This window comes from Megalobrama amblycephala, linkage group LG1, assembly GCF_018812025.1.
Source record: "Megalobrama amblycephala isolate DHTTF-2021 linkage group LG1, ASM1881202v1, whole genome shotgun sequence".
NCBI classification, from domain to species: Eukaryota; Metazoa; Chordata; class Actinopteri; order Cypriniformes; family Xenocyprididae; genus Megalobrama; species Megalobrama amblycephala.
Window position 1 is genome coordinate 38,987,847 of NC_063044.1, and position 14,322 is coordinate 39,002,168.

Genomic DNA, 14,322 nt, shown 5'->3' on the forward strand with positions numbered 1-14,322 from the left:
GTATCACTCTTGTGGCGCATGTCAACAAAGTGCATATGGTCATCTGCAGGAAGCTAGTTATTTTAGATTATACATATTTTACATATGAATATTTTTCTTACAAACACTATCGCTTCCCTTCAGAAGGCCTTTATTAACCCCTGGAGTTAATAAAGGCATATCGCATCCCGTATGGATTATTTTTATGATGGATGATGTGCTTTTTTGGGCTTCAAAATCTTGACCCCCATTCACTACCATTAAAAAGCTTGGAAGAGCCAGGATAGTTTTAAATATATCTCAGATTATGTTCATCTGAAAGAAGATAGTCATATACACCTAGGATGGCTTGAGGGTGAGTAAATCATGTGATATTTTTCATTTTCATCTCTTTAAAATGACCCTTTCCTTTCCTAAGATAAGTGAACTACCATGTCAGCTACTGAAAACAATAAACACCGAATTATTTTTTACAATGTGTTTATCTTTTTGTCATCTCACCTCTGTTTGTGACCACAAATATAGCATATTCATCCAAGGCCTCAAGTTTATGCAGACCCATCTCATAGCACAGCTCTTCAATGGCATCCAGAGCCACCTTCAAAGCAACAAAAGTGAATAAGAATCAAACGTTTCCTACTAAATTAATTATCATGATTGGTCAAACTGCAAAAAATATCAAAGAGCCAACTTACTGAGCAGGTTTTGATCTTTAGGTGGCGTTCAATTCCACCAGGAAAAAGAAACAACTGGCGCTTGGAGCTCCTTCCGGCCTTGAAAAAGATTGAACATGATTAAGTGAAAATGTGACTGAAATTAGCATTGAAATTTTGCTTATGTGCAACTAACCAGCATAGCTTTTAATTCCATCCCATTAGGATGCTCAACACGTCCACCATATTGGAAGGTCTTCCTTAGGTTCTGCTCACAAGCCTTGGCAATCCCTATCAATGTATGGTGTTAATTGTATTTGTCAGTCAGTATATAATCAGTTTGATCTGTGTACTTAGTTAAAACAACAGTATACCTTGAAAGTGCACCCCAGGACTTGCACAGACATCCTGGAGGTATTTAAGCAGGTAAGGTTTGAGCGCCTCTGAACACTTGTAGTATGCAGTGAGGATGTACAGCAGCCTCCAGCCTCTCTGACAACTCTCCCTGTGAAACACAGTAAAGATCATCTTTTGCTCTGCTTGGCACATTTCAATGAATCCTACATGATTTGCTCATTCAGAAAAAAGCATTTATACGTCTTAGAGCTGGTGTTCCCAGTGATCTGCTTGAGGACTTGGCAGTACGCTTCATCCTTCATTAGTCCATATTCACCACTCAGCTGCAACAGAGACTGAGCTTATATCACAGTGGCATTGTAGACATTAAGCACATTCCTGTCTGGCATCTTAATATTTTATGATGGCAAGACTTGTTGGGCTATTTAAAGAGTTGCATACCCTAAGGATGGTGCTGACAACGTCCTGCTCAGCCTGACCTTTTATAGGGTAGTCTCCCATAAACTTCATTATAGCTGAAGGATAACCATTAATTACATGGTAAACATTACATTTTTTTTGATGACAGGAAAAAAATCTGTCTTAATTTGTGTTAACATGTAACATTCTGCTTACCAAGAAAAATCTCTGCAGCTATTCTGTTCATGTTTTCATCAGTGAACTCGATCAGGGACTCTTGAATTGGAGACTACAAAACCAAAGAAAAATCAGAATATGCATAAAAAAGCTTCATAAAATATATTATTTGTGTTTATTATTATTATTATTATTATATAAAGGTATATTAAAATAATATAAAAAGGTATTAAAATTCCTCTGATGCCAGATGCCACATTAATCTGCATAACATCAGCTCAAATTCAAGTCATTATTCACTGAAAAAACAACATATATCCACCCTAGATCTCCAATGTACTATTAATTATTGAATCATTCTTTGAAATGGTTCTTTTTACTGAATGATCCAATTTTAGTAAATAACGTAATTAAATTGTTTCTCACACAAAGCTATCGTATGACTTGGAATATAGTGCACAAGATGTATGGAGGGCTTTTTGAAGCTTAAAAGGCTCAATATCTGTTCATTATAATAGCATGGTGAGTAAATAATGACAGAATATTCATTTTAAATTAACTACGTTTTTTTTTTTTTTTAGATCTCAATGTTTTAAAATTAATATTATGGTATGTATTCTGTACCTTGGAAAATTTCACCATTTCTGATGGTTCCCTGGGTTCCTTTGTTTTCTTTGACTTTTTCTTATATGAATCACTGCAAAACACACGCACATGTCAGTGTATCTATTATAATTTTTTCTTAATTCAGCTATGCAACTGTGAGAACATGAGCTCGCGATGCCCCATGATGTAATCAACAGACCCGTTTTTTCTCTGGGCCCCCCTGAAATATTTCTTGGCAAACTCCACCATGTTGTATTGGCTGTCCTGCAAGATTCTCTCATCGATGTCCATATCAGCACTGTCTGTGTAGGCCTCTGCATACTCACTGACGGGAGACGCCACCTAGAGGTGAGATGCAGTGACACAACAGTTTTCAGAGGGATGTATTTGTGACACATACAGGTGCTGGTCATATAATTAGAATATCATCAAAAAGTTGATTTACTTCACTAATTCCATTCAAAAAGTGAAACTTGTATATTATATTAATTCATTACACACAGACTGATATATTTCAAATGTTTATTTCTTTTCATTTTGATGATTATAACTGACAACTTAAGGAAAATCCCAAATTCAGTATCTCAGAAAATTAGAATATTGTGAAAAGGTTCAATATTGAAGACACCTGGTGCCACACTCTAATCAGCTAATTAACTCAGAACACCTGTAAAGGCCTTTAAATAGTCTCTGTCTAGTTCTGTAGGCTACACAATCATGCAAGCAATAGGGATAACCGCACCCTGGAGAGGACTGTGAAACAAAATCCATTCAAAAATGTAGGGGAGATTCACAAAGAGTGGACTGCAGCTGGAGTCAGTGCTTCAAGAACCACTACACACAGACGTATGCAAGACATGAGTTTCAGCTGTCGCATTCCTTGTGTCAAGCCACTCTTGAACAACAGACAGCATCAGAAGCGTCTAAAGACAAAAAGGACTGGACTGCTGCTGAGTGGTCCAAAGTTTTGTTCTCTGATGAAAGTAAATTTTGCATTTCCTTTGGAAATCAGGATCCCAGAGTCTGGAGGAAGAGAGGAGAGGCACACAATCCATGTTGCTTGAGGTCCCGTGTAAAGTTTCCACAGTCAGTGATGGTTTGGGGTGCCATGTCATCTGCTGGTGTTGGTCCACTGTGTTTTCTGAGGTCCAAGGTCAACGCAGCCGTATACCAGGAAGTTTTAGAGCACTTCATGCTTCCTGCTGCTGACCAACTTTATGGAGATGCAGATTTCATTTTCCAACAGGACTTGGCACCTGCACACAGTGCCAAAGCTACCAGTACCTGGTTTAAGGACCATGGTATCCCTGTTCTTAATTGGCCAGCAAACTCGCCTGACCTTAACCCCATAGAAAATCTATGGGGTAATGTGAAGAGGAAGATGCGATATGCCAGACCCAACAATGCAGAAGAGCTGAAGGCCACTATCAGAGCAACCTGGGCTCTCATAACACCTGAGCAGTCTGTGTGTAATGAATGAATATAATATACAAGTTTCACTTTTTGAATGGAATTAGTGAAATAAATCAACTTTTTGATGATATTCTAATTATATGACCAGCACCTGTAAATCAGATTTTCAGACTACATGCCTGTGAAGCACATATACCTCAATGGATCGGTCCAGTTCATGGGCTGCAGCAGCGGACCCCACAGCTACAGCCACGGCGGCGGAGGCGGCCACGCGACCCTGCTTATTCTTGGGTTCCTCTTTCTTGTCCACAGGAATGTTAATGAAGTCAGGAGCAGCCACTGGCTGAACAAACTCCACAGGGAAAACCCCAGATCGCCCATGAATGGCCCCAAATTTCCAGCCTTTGCACGAAACAAGAAATTAGCATGTGATGGTAGATTGACATTTAAAGAGTAAATTGGAGTGTCTGTATATCTGAAAAACCATCATGCTAAGAGAAGGAAGACATGCATAGGGAGGGATGCATAAATTCAGATAAATCTGCACACCAGACATTCAACTACAATGACACTGCTAAGTGCAGCACAGTAAAACAGCACATCAAGAAACCACCAAACAGCACTCCATGCAGGACCCACCAAAATCAGGTGTGTCTTTTTTAACTCCTCCAGGAGAATCACCTTCTTTTTCACTATGCAACCATAACACTGGCCTGTGAAACAGCCACAGAGCCAGCAGTCAAACTTATGACTTAGGTGAACAAGTTATTGTCCCCTTTTGCATCATCTTTTACACCCTCAGCATACTATTTAGCTATATTATATCATTAGACTATCATTCAAAAGTTTGGAGTCAGTAAGATTTTTTTTGTGCAGAAAAATACTTTAAGCAAGGGCACGTTAAATTCATCACAAAGAACAGTTGACAGTCACTTGAAACAGGATGTATGTATGTAGGTCATTGAAAAGAAAATATTTTTAAAATTATAAAGAAAAAAGTAACAATAACCTAGTAAAATTAATCTAGTAGTATATGCATGTTCCAGTAATGTAATTTTTTGTATAAAAAGTAAATAAAAAATCATTTTAATTCATAATTTTAAAACATGTTCATCATGGAATAAGTTATTTTACGTATAAAAAGCAGGGTTTTTTTCAATAAATTAACAGATTAACATTATTGACCCATGTGTGTCTTCAAGTGTTATATTTCAGAGCTGCTATCCTAATTATTTAGGCTCGTTTTTCCCTAAATATGAAGTGTAATGTACAGTCTTCATCACCACTTTTGGTTTAAAGCAGTCTCACCTGCATCCAGGCCTTCCATTTTCTGCAAGCGTATGATGTCTCCCTTGTGGAAACTCAGCAGCGATCTGTCATCTGTAATGTAATTACGCACAGCAACGACATAGTCTGAGTCCTAAAGCGAGAGAGGGCACAATTAATGCACAGCACCGCAGCCAATCATCCTCGAACTGAATCAATGTATAAGGAAACTGACCTTTTTCAGCTCTGTGATGAAGTAGTCAATCATGGTTTTGACCTGAGGAGCTTTGGCAGAGAACAGAATCAGTTTCTCATTGGTGAGGTTGAACTCCAGCATGTTTTTGGAAGGAATGGTGACGAACATGATGTCTGTGTAGCTGTAAGAGGTTAACAATGATCACAACAAGGAATATTTATGATGGTGATGGTGATATTTATCATTAACTGAATACTAATTGATTAAAAACAAAGACAAAACACGGACATTAAAAGTCTCATCAACTGGTACCTGTAGGGTCGTAAAACTCTGAAGTAGTCTGGGGCTACCGCGCTGCTCCTGACCATTTTTAAAAGCTTGATCCCTCTATGAGATACAGACAGCACCTGGACCCCTGTGCCAACGCTGCCCTGTTAAGGACAACAACAGGAAGATTCTCACTAGGCATGGTTTAAAGGTGCCCAAGAATGCTTTTTCACAAGATGTAATATAAGTCTAAGGTGTCTGTGAAGTTTCAGCTCAAAATACCCCATCGATTTTTTTAAATTAATTTTTTTAACTGCCTATTTTGAGGCATCATTAACTATGCACTGATTTTTTCAGCGCGCCGCCCCTTTAATTCACGTGCTCCCTGCCACACGAGCTCTCGATTATATTACAGCACATTTACAAAGTTCACACAGCTAATATAACCCTCAAATGGATCTTTACAATATGTTCGTCATGCATGCTGTATGCATGCTTCGAATTATGTGAGTAAAGTATTTATTTTGATTTTTATATTTGATTCTCTATGAGTTTGAGGCTGTGCTCTGTGGCTAACGGCTAATGCTACACTGTTGGAGAGATTTATAAAGAATGAAGTTGTGTTTATGCATTATACAGACTGCAAGTGTTTAAAAATGAAAATAGCGATGGCTCTTGTCTCCGTGAATTCAGTAAGAAACGATGGTAACTTTAACCTCATTTAACAGTACATTAGCAACATGCTAACGAAACATTTAGAAAGACAATTTACAAATATCACTAAAAATATCATGATATCATGGATCATGTCAGTTATTATTGCTCCATCTGCCATTTTCGCTGTTGTTCTTGCTTACCTAGTCTGTTGATTCACCTGTGCAGATCCAGACGTTACTGGCTGCCCTTGTCTAATGCCTTTCATAATGTTGGGAACATGGGCTGGCATATGCAAATATTGGGGTGTACACCCCGACTGTTACGTTACTGTAGTCGGTGTTATGTTGAGATCCGTGTTTTCCGGAAGTCTTTTAAACAAATGAGATTTACATAAGAAGGAGGAAACAATGGAGTTTGAAACTCAACGTATGTCTTTTCCATGTACTGAACTCTTGTTATTCAACTATGCCAAGGTAAATTTAAATTTTGAATCTAGGGCACCTTTAAATATCTAGTTCAGTCATTAAACTCTAGATGGCGCAGGCTGATCGGTCCTTTACATTCAATCTGCAAGCAATCACACCTGTAAAGTAAACTACAGTCTTTACTGTAAGCTAGTCCTGCAGCAGTCCTAGTCCTGGTGTTTTAATCCGTCTCTTTTTTCCACTTTTGACCACTTCTGTCCTGATTTCTTTGAGGGGAGTGTCTATGGGCGGGTAAATGTATGGGCTTCTTCAGAAGTTTTGATTTAATAGGTGAAATAACTGCACGCAGTTTGCATATGAACATGACTGGAGACAACGGGAAAACATACAGAGAGCATCAGCTTTCGTTTCTGCTCTGCACGGTAAGTGCACGTTAGAAAACAGAAATGTTTAGAGAAAATTGTGCTTAGTACCTTTTTTCATCTTCAAACCAAACATATATCTTCAGCTGACAAAGTTGCTAGTGCACTTCCCATAATGTTTATTGTGTCAGTAGGCAGAGAGTAGGCGGTGTTTATTGGCTGTTCAAATGCATTCGGCCACATAAGCGTCTAACACCACAAACGCAATCCGGTCGAATGCATTTTCGACTACCTCTGGAAGTGGTCGGAAGTGGACAAGCTCAAAACGTTTTACACCCCGTCTACACCTGTATTTAGCGTTGTCCACTCGATCGACCAAAACGCATCTTAATACCAGGTGGAAACAGGGCCTTTGTGAGCAGTTTGCTATGCAGAGCAACCAGCAAAACCAGCACTGACCAACATAAACCAGCCTGGAGCAGCACTGGACTTGTCTACGCAGGCTGGTCTACGTAGGTGTTTTCAGCAGGGATACTCTGAGAGAGATTCCTTACAGATGCTGGGAAGAGGCGTGAGAAGTAGATCTCCCAGGTGTCTCTTGCGGCAACCACAATCTTCTTCTTCACATTCTCATCCTGGATTGTGGCACTGATGTCAATGCTGTGCTCCGCTGTCACAATATAGAAGATACATTTTTTCCTCTCAATAAGCAGAGTTCACAAATTACAAGGGGATAATGTGTATTGTAAGTGAAACATAAATCATACCAAAAAGGGATTTCATCTTCTGCCTTTCTTCTGTTGTAATGCGAATGCAAGCCTCTGAGAATGTGTCATGGACAATCTGAAAGTTTCATTATAATTACGGTTAATGAAGTAAAAACAATCACAAATTCATACACTACTATTCAAAAGTTTGGGGTCAGGATGAACATGGACAGTGTTTTTGTTGGACATTATTTCAATGGAACTTTCAGCTTCTCGTATGCGTGGATTGAATGTTAAGACTGTGAATCTATGGCATGCTGCTTTTGACATCTTTGTAAACCTGTATTATTTATTTATTTAGTCAGTCTACATTCTGTGTTTGTATTTTATTTCTATATTCTTGAAGTCTACCAGGGGTGGGATGGTTTGGGGTGGGTTCTAGATTTGTGTAAATGTATTCTTGGATTTCTAGGCATTTAAAAAATGAAAAAGAAAACTCAATAAACAATTGTTAACAAAAAAAAAAGAAAGATTTCTGAGGGATCATGTGACATTGAATTAGTTTTTAAAATATATTGTATATTAAAATGGAAAACAGTTATTTTAAATTATATAAATTAATATAAATTATATAAGTTATCACATAAGTTATCATAAGTTACTGTTTGTACTGTATTTTTTATTAAATAAATCTGACTTTGCGAGCATAAGAGACTTCTTATGAAATGTTTTTAAAAAAATCAAAATTTTATTAGTAGTGCACCTTAAATTATGGCTGTCAAAGTTAAATATTTTTATACAAGCAAAATTATGTCCATGAAGTGAGGGTAAAGTTATTATATTATTGAATTATTGATCTATTTCAGTTTTCAGTGTTTTCATTTATTGCGCATTTTGATGCAGTTTGAGAAATATAGAATCATTTTGTGTGTGTGTGTGACACTGTTGCACAAATTTACATAAAGTTTCATGATCCAATCTTATTGCCAAAACTATTATTCCACACTGACCAATTGCTTATTTTTTTTAGGAACTGAATGAATGAATGTGTGAAATAAAACAAATTACGAGATTAATCACAATGAAAGATTTAAATGATTGACAGCCCTAAAACCAAAGTTAACAGAAAGAACAAAATAAAAATTCCAAACCTGCTTAAACAAGAGGTCTAATATCAGCGGGTGGTTGAAGCTGTCTTTCGGATAAAAAACCTAAAAACACATGACAGCTATTTAATGTTTCATAATCATTTCCATACTTTCTTGCAACAGCACTATGTCCCATTGATCCAATCCAAAACAAATGACACTAGCCTCTTTCCTCAGGTAGATTTTCCAGGGTACATTTGTGTAGGTGTAGTGCTCTTCACTGCTCCTCTTGTGCAGTTGAGTCTGAATATTCTCCTCTTCTACTGGAAGTTCTCTAGATACTGTAATGTGACACATCACAGTGACATTACAGCCAGGCTAATATGGTCTCTATATCGAAATGAAATGACATAGATGATCTGAGTTTACCAGGAGCAGGGGCTGGGAATCTCTGACTAACAGCTGGCACAGGAGGCGATCGCTTCGTCTTTATGCTTTTTGCTGGTTTCAGTGCCCCACCATCATAATCAAACTCCTTTGCAGATGATGGAGAAACTGGAGTGTAGGTTTTCTTTCGCTGGTCATGTGGGACATGATGAACACATCCAGCATTAACCGCGATGACTTTAACACAGTCAGTTTATCTGTAAATTAACTATGACTGATCTACCTGTGGAGGTGGAGCACTCATCTGGTCCTTGAGAATCAATATAGCTTCGTCATGGGGGTCTGGTTTCTTCAAAAACACTTTAGCTTCCCTCCTGTATTGAAGACTAGAGCAGTTAGTGCTTTGGCCTTTGTTCTGTTCTAATTTAAAGATCTCTTTTGATTAATATTTTATCAATGTTTTGTGACAAGGTCAAGGAGAACATTGTTTTGCTCTGTATCAGTTTCAGTTCAGGTCATTCATTATTCAACATGTGGAACTGCCCTTTGGATCTAAAAATGTTCATTTCTCACCTGGGAATTTCTTGTGGTTTTACAGGGTTAGTCTGGTACTGCTTGATAATGTCTTTGATGTTGTGACTTGGCTCTAAATGTTCTGAGTTTGAGATAGTGGCTCTCACCACACCCCCCACTGGTGGATCCCTCCGAGTTGGGCCTTTGGAAACATAGCAAAACACTGATGACATATATATATATATATATGTCTCTGTTAATATTATTATTAACCTGAGCTAGCATGATCTAACAATGAACAGTTGTATTTTTATTAACTAACGTTAACAAATAAAAACTGTAACAAATATATTGCTCATTGTTAGCTAATCATTAACTAATAGAACTTTATTGTAAAGGGTTGCCTATGAAATAGTCATTTTTAATGAGTGAAATTAAGGATGTAGGTATACAGATTGAAATAATGACTTACTGTACTGTCGCTGTGAAGGTTTCTGTGGTGGGGAAGCTGGGGTTGGTTTGTAGGAAACAGGTCCAGTTTCTGATTTAGTCTTTAAATAAGATACATGTAATGATTAAAAATCATAACAACAGCTGTTTTGAATTTATCAACTGTTCATCAGTATGTTTTAAGGAAAAGATGTACGAATGAACACCATAATTCAAAGGTTTGGGGTAAGTAAGGACACATTAAATTGATCAAAAGTGACAAGAAAAACATTTATAATGTTACAAAAGATTTCTATCTCAAATAAATGCTGTTATTTTGAACTTTCTAATTATCAAATAATCCTGAAAATTAATGTATCACGGTTTCCACAAAAATATTAAGCAGCACAACTGTTTTCAACACTGAAAATAATGAGAAATGTTTCTTGATCATCAAATTATCATATTAAACTGATTTCTGAAGGATCATGTGATGGTGAAGACTGGATTGGAGTAATGATGCTGATAATTCAGCTTTGATCACAGGAATAAATTACATATAAAATATAAACATTATGTTGGATCAACTTAAATAGTTGCATTCATGTTGACAATTATTAAGTTCATGTTACTTAGAAGTGTGTTTTTATTGTGGCAAAAAAACATCTTCACCTTACTTAAAACATTATGTTGGATCAACTCAAAATATTGCTTTGAATTAATGTAATTCTCCCAGTTGGCTTAAGTTAAAAATTCTAGTGGAAAACAATAACATATTTTTTTTGTTGAACCAATGTTTTATTTTTTAGAGTGTATTTATGAAGATAAAAAAATTACTTAGTTCTGCATTAAGTTGCAATAATATTGCTGCTTTTGACATTTTTTTGATCAAAAAAATACAGCCTTAGAGAGCATTAAAGACTTTTTTAAAAAAATTTCCAAAAGACCCCAATACTTTATGTGGAAATGTTACGTTCTGATATGACGTCTATCTATGCCATTATAATAAAGCTTTGACTTGATTTCAAATGATTTTCCATCCATATTGTAATCAATGCTCAGAGATACTCACAGGGCTGTACTGGCTGGAACGGGGAGCTGGCACATGATCGCTGTGTGTGTGGTGCGCTGAATTATACATCTGCTGCTGGAGGGCCATGGCCTGCATTGTCATCTGCTGAGCCTGTGGTACATCTCATTAGCTCAATATTCAAACACGTTTAGCATTAAGCTACAAGTCATGCTTTGTTTGCTCACCAATATAATCGCTTGCTGGTTGATGATGGCTTGCTGCTGCTGCTGTGCTAAGACAGCTGGATCTACACCTTTAGAGATTTAAGTAAGCCAAAAATGAAGCGAATGTAATAACTGTGATTAGAAAGCACAGAAATAAACAGTGCAGTGTTTCAAAAATGATCCCAAAGAATAAATCAGCACCAAGCACCATGATATAGAAGGACTTATGCAGCATTCATACCTGACATATCAGGCATTGGTGGCACATTAGGCATAGCTGGCAAAGCTGGCATAGAAGGCATAGCTGGCATTAGGGGTACTGAAGGTACGGCGGTAGGGGCATGTGCGTGAGGCACAGAGGGCATAGCTGGCATAGGTATAGGTGGCATCATTGTTCCTCCCATAACAGGTAGAACTGGCACCGCTGAGAACAGTAAACATGGCTAAGAATGAGTAAGCAATGACCCTTTCACATATTTTAATCAAATGATTTAATGCAAGTTGGCAAGGATTTTGAGGTCAGATGAAACCCAATTAGCTGTGCCAACTCACTATATTAAATAAACATGAACAATACTGCTTAGTGAAATAAACACCTTGCAGCTTTTTCATATAAGAAATATTTCTGTTTTACTATTTCAAAAGGTTATTTTTAAAGTCACGAAAGTACATATATATACACATATATATATATACAGAGCGAGAGAGAGAGATAGTATATATATAGAGTGTATATACACATATATACTGTATATAAATACAAAAATAAAATATTTTATAAAAGAAATATAAAATACAATTATATCTAATCTTTATTAATTCTATCTTATCTAATCTTACTGTTTAATTTGTTTAAAAAATAAGAAAAAAGAATAAATAATAAATAATAAAATAAAGTTTCTGTATTTTTGTTGATGTGATTAGAAAAATGTCTTGTTAACACAGCAAAAGTTGTCATCAGCTATTTATTGTTAAGTATTTTTTTTTACACAAACGTATATAAGGAACATAAATGCCACCCATTTTGTAGAATGATCCATGTAATACCAATCACCAAAAGCCACAGTCACTTGCAATCCCCAAAGCATTAAATCAATCTAAATGGTACATTGGTTATTTGTCATGCAAAGCATTTATAAATGTGCAATTTACAAAAATTTGCAATTCTGAATGCTTCTAATCTAGCAATTAATTGCTTTTAGGTACCAATTGACCCTGGAGTACCCATGCATAATTAATGTGAAGTAAGGAGAGAACAGAAAGAGAACAGATGCAGAGCTCACCACCGGGGGGATAAGGCCTGCCAGAGAGGGGCTTCTCTATGTCACCATCCTCCCCTCCAATCCCACCAGCTCCCTTCATACGGCTGGACATGCTGGATGACTTCTCAAAATCCTGCAGTAGAGATAAGGCAAAGCAAAACAGGCTCTCAACTCAGGGCTGGACCCTTCCCAACTCAGTCATACAAGAAATCAATCTCCCCATGGGAGTACCTTATACTCTCTAAGAGGGGCATGGCCCATTTACTATCGCAACTGAGTCAGAGCCATGCTGGTCTAGACCACAAGAGTCTGGTTTTCCCTAGGTAAGGTAAAAACTATTTTAAACTAACTATTCCCTTGTGACTGAAAATGTTCCTGTGCTTATATTTTCAAGTGTCCTCAATCAAATACAAAGTACGCTCAATGCTGTGAGAAATACGGTAAACTGGTAACTTAATCACCTTCACTGCAGGGGACCTGGCAGCCATAGAGCACATTTGATACACTCAATCACTTACACTATGAGGATCAAGTGGCCAATTGTGTTCTTCATGCATTCATGTTATATTTTCAAGCTTCTTTCCATAAATACACTGATGAGCCAAAACATTATGACCAGTCACAAGTGAAGCAAATATCGTTGATCATTTCCTAACAAGGCCACATATATTAAGATCTGGGCAGATTAGATGGAAAGCAAACAATCAGTTATCATAATCAACATGTTGAATGCAGGAGAAATGGGCAGAAGTAAAGATCTGAGCAACTTTGACAAGGGCCAAATTGTTATGGCCAGATGACTGGGTCATTCCCCAAATTCCCCAGATCTCAATCCAGTTGAAAATTTGTGGGATGTGCTGGACCAACAAGTTTGATCCACAGTGGCACCATCTCACAACCTTCAGGACTTGAAGGATCTGCTGGAAATGTCTTTGTGTCAGATACAACAGGACTCCTTCAGGGGTCTTGTAGAGTCCATGCCTCAGCGGGTCGGCGCTGTTTTAGACCAACAGCATATTAGGCAGGAGGTCATAATGTTTGGCTCATTGGGGTTGTTACATTAAAGGTCCCGTTCTTCGTGATCCCATGTTTCAAACTTTAGTTAGTGTGTAATGTTGTTGTTAGAGTATAAATAAAATCTGTAAAATTTTAAAGCTCAAAGTTCAATGCCAAGCGAGATATTTTATTTAACAGAAGTCGCCTACATCGTACGGCCAGTTTGGACTACATCCCTCTACTTCCTTCTTTAATGACGTCACTAAAACAGTTTTTTGACTAACCTCCGCCCACAGGAATACACAAGAGTTGCGTTTGTAGAGTGTGTTTGACGCCATGTCGTCGAAACGCTGTTATTTTCATCCCACAGTCCAATCACCGGGTCTGATTCCGGCTCAAATTGATAGGGTAAAATTAAAGACGTTTACAATAACACTGAGCGCGTGCATCTCCACGTTATGGTAAGAGGCGTGACCTTTCCGGGCAAGGAGCGCTAAGCTGCTGTCGAATCACAACACAGGAACCGCTGGCACAATCAGAACTCGTTACGTATTTCTGAAGGAGGGACTTCATAGAACAAGGAAGTCATCAGCCCGTTTTTATGACAGTGGAAACAGCGGTATACAGATAAGTAAATTATGTGAAAAATACTGTGTTTTTTTACACGCGAAACATGAACACATGTTATATTGCACACTATAAACACAATCAAAGCTTCAAAAAAAACACCAAAAACGGGACCTTTAAACATTCAAACAGTGTAGTTTTTATGTAGTGTAGTTCAGGGGAGTGAACAAGAGGCACTTACTCCATTACCATCAGACAGCACTGGGTCAAACAGGCTGTCGAGATATCTGTCCATGCCTTTCTGAGTTGGTGCTTCACTGAAGTCTGATTCTATTTTATTTTTTTATTTTTTTTTCAGTTATTGAGGGAAAAAAATAGAA

At 37.5% G+C, this 14,322-nt stretch overlaps 1 protein-coding gene across 1 annotated transcript in view; it reads right to left on the bottom strand.

Moving 5' to 3' along the window:
- The window catches only part of myo15aa (myosin XVAa), a 51,586-nt gene that overhangs the window by 5,546 nt on the left and 31,718 nt on the right, over positions 1–14,322 (bottom strand). The window contains 28 exon segments of the mRNA XM_048192169.1: positions 481–577; positions 675–752; positions 829–923; positions 1,007–1,137; positions 1,230–1,312; positions 1,431–1,504; positions 1,605–1,677; positions 2,190–2,262; positions 2,371–2,513; positions 3,781–3,986; positions 4,224–4,238; positions 4,241–4,297; positions 4,893–5,004; positions 5,086–5,227; positions 5,359–5,477; positions 7,312–7,427; positions 7,525–7,600; positions 8,616–8,675; positions 8,778–8,893; positions 8,982–9,129; positions 9,223–9,313; positions 9,513–9,654; positions 9,925–10,003; positions 10,954–11,064; positions 11,139–11,206; positions 11,359–11,541; positions 12,401–12,512; positions 14,184–14,272. Coding sequence (XP_048048126.1) covers positions 481–577; positions 675–752; positions 829–923; positions 1,007–1,137; positions 1,230–1,312; positions 1,431–1,504; positions 1,605–1,677; positions 2,190–2,262; positions 2,371–2,513; positions 3,781–3,986; positions 4,224–4,238; positions 4,241–4,297; positions 4,893–5,004; positions 5,086–5,227; positions 5,359–5,477; positions 7,312–7,427; positions 7,525–7,600; positions 8,616–8,675; positions 8,778–8,893; positions 8,982–9,129; positions 9,223–9,313; positions 9,513–9,654; positions 9,925–10,003; positions 10,954–11,064; positions 11,139–11,206; positions 11,359–11,541; positions 12,401–12,512; positions 14,184–14,272 — 2,889 coding nt within the window.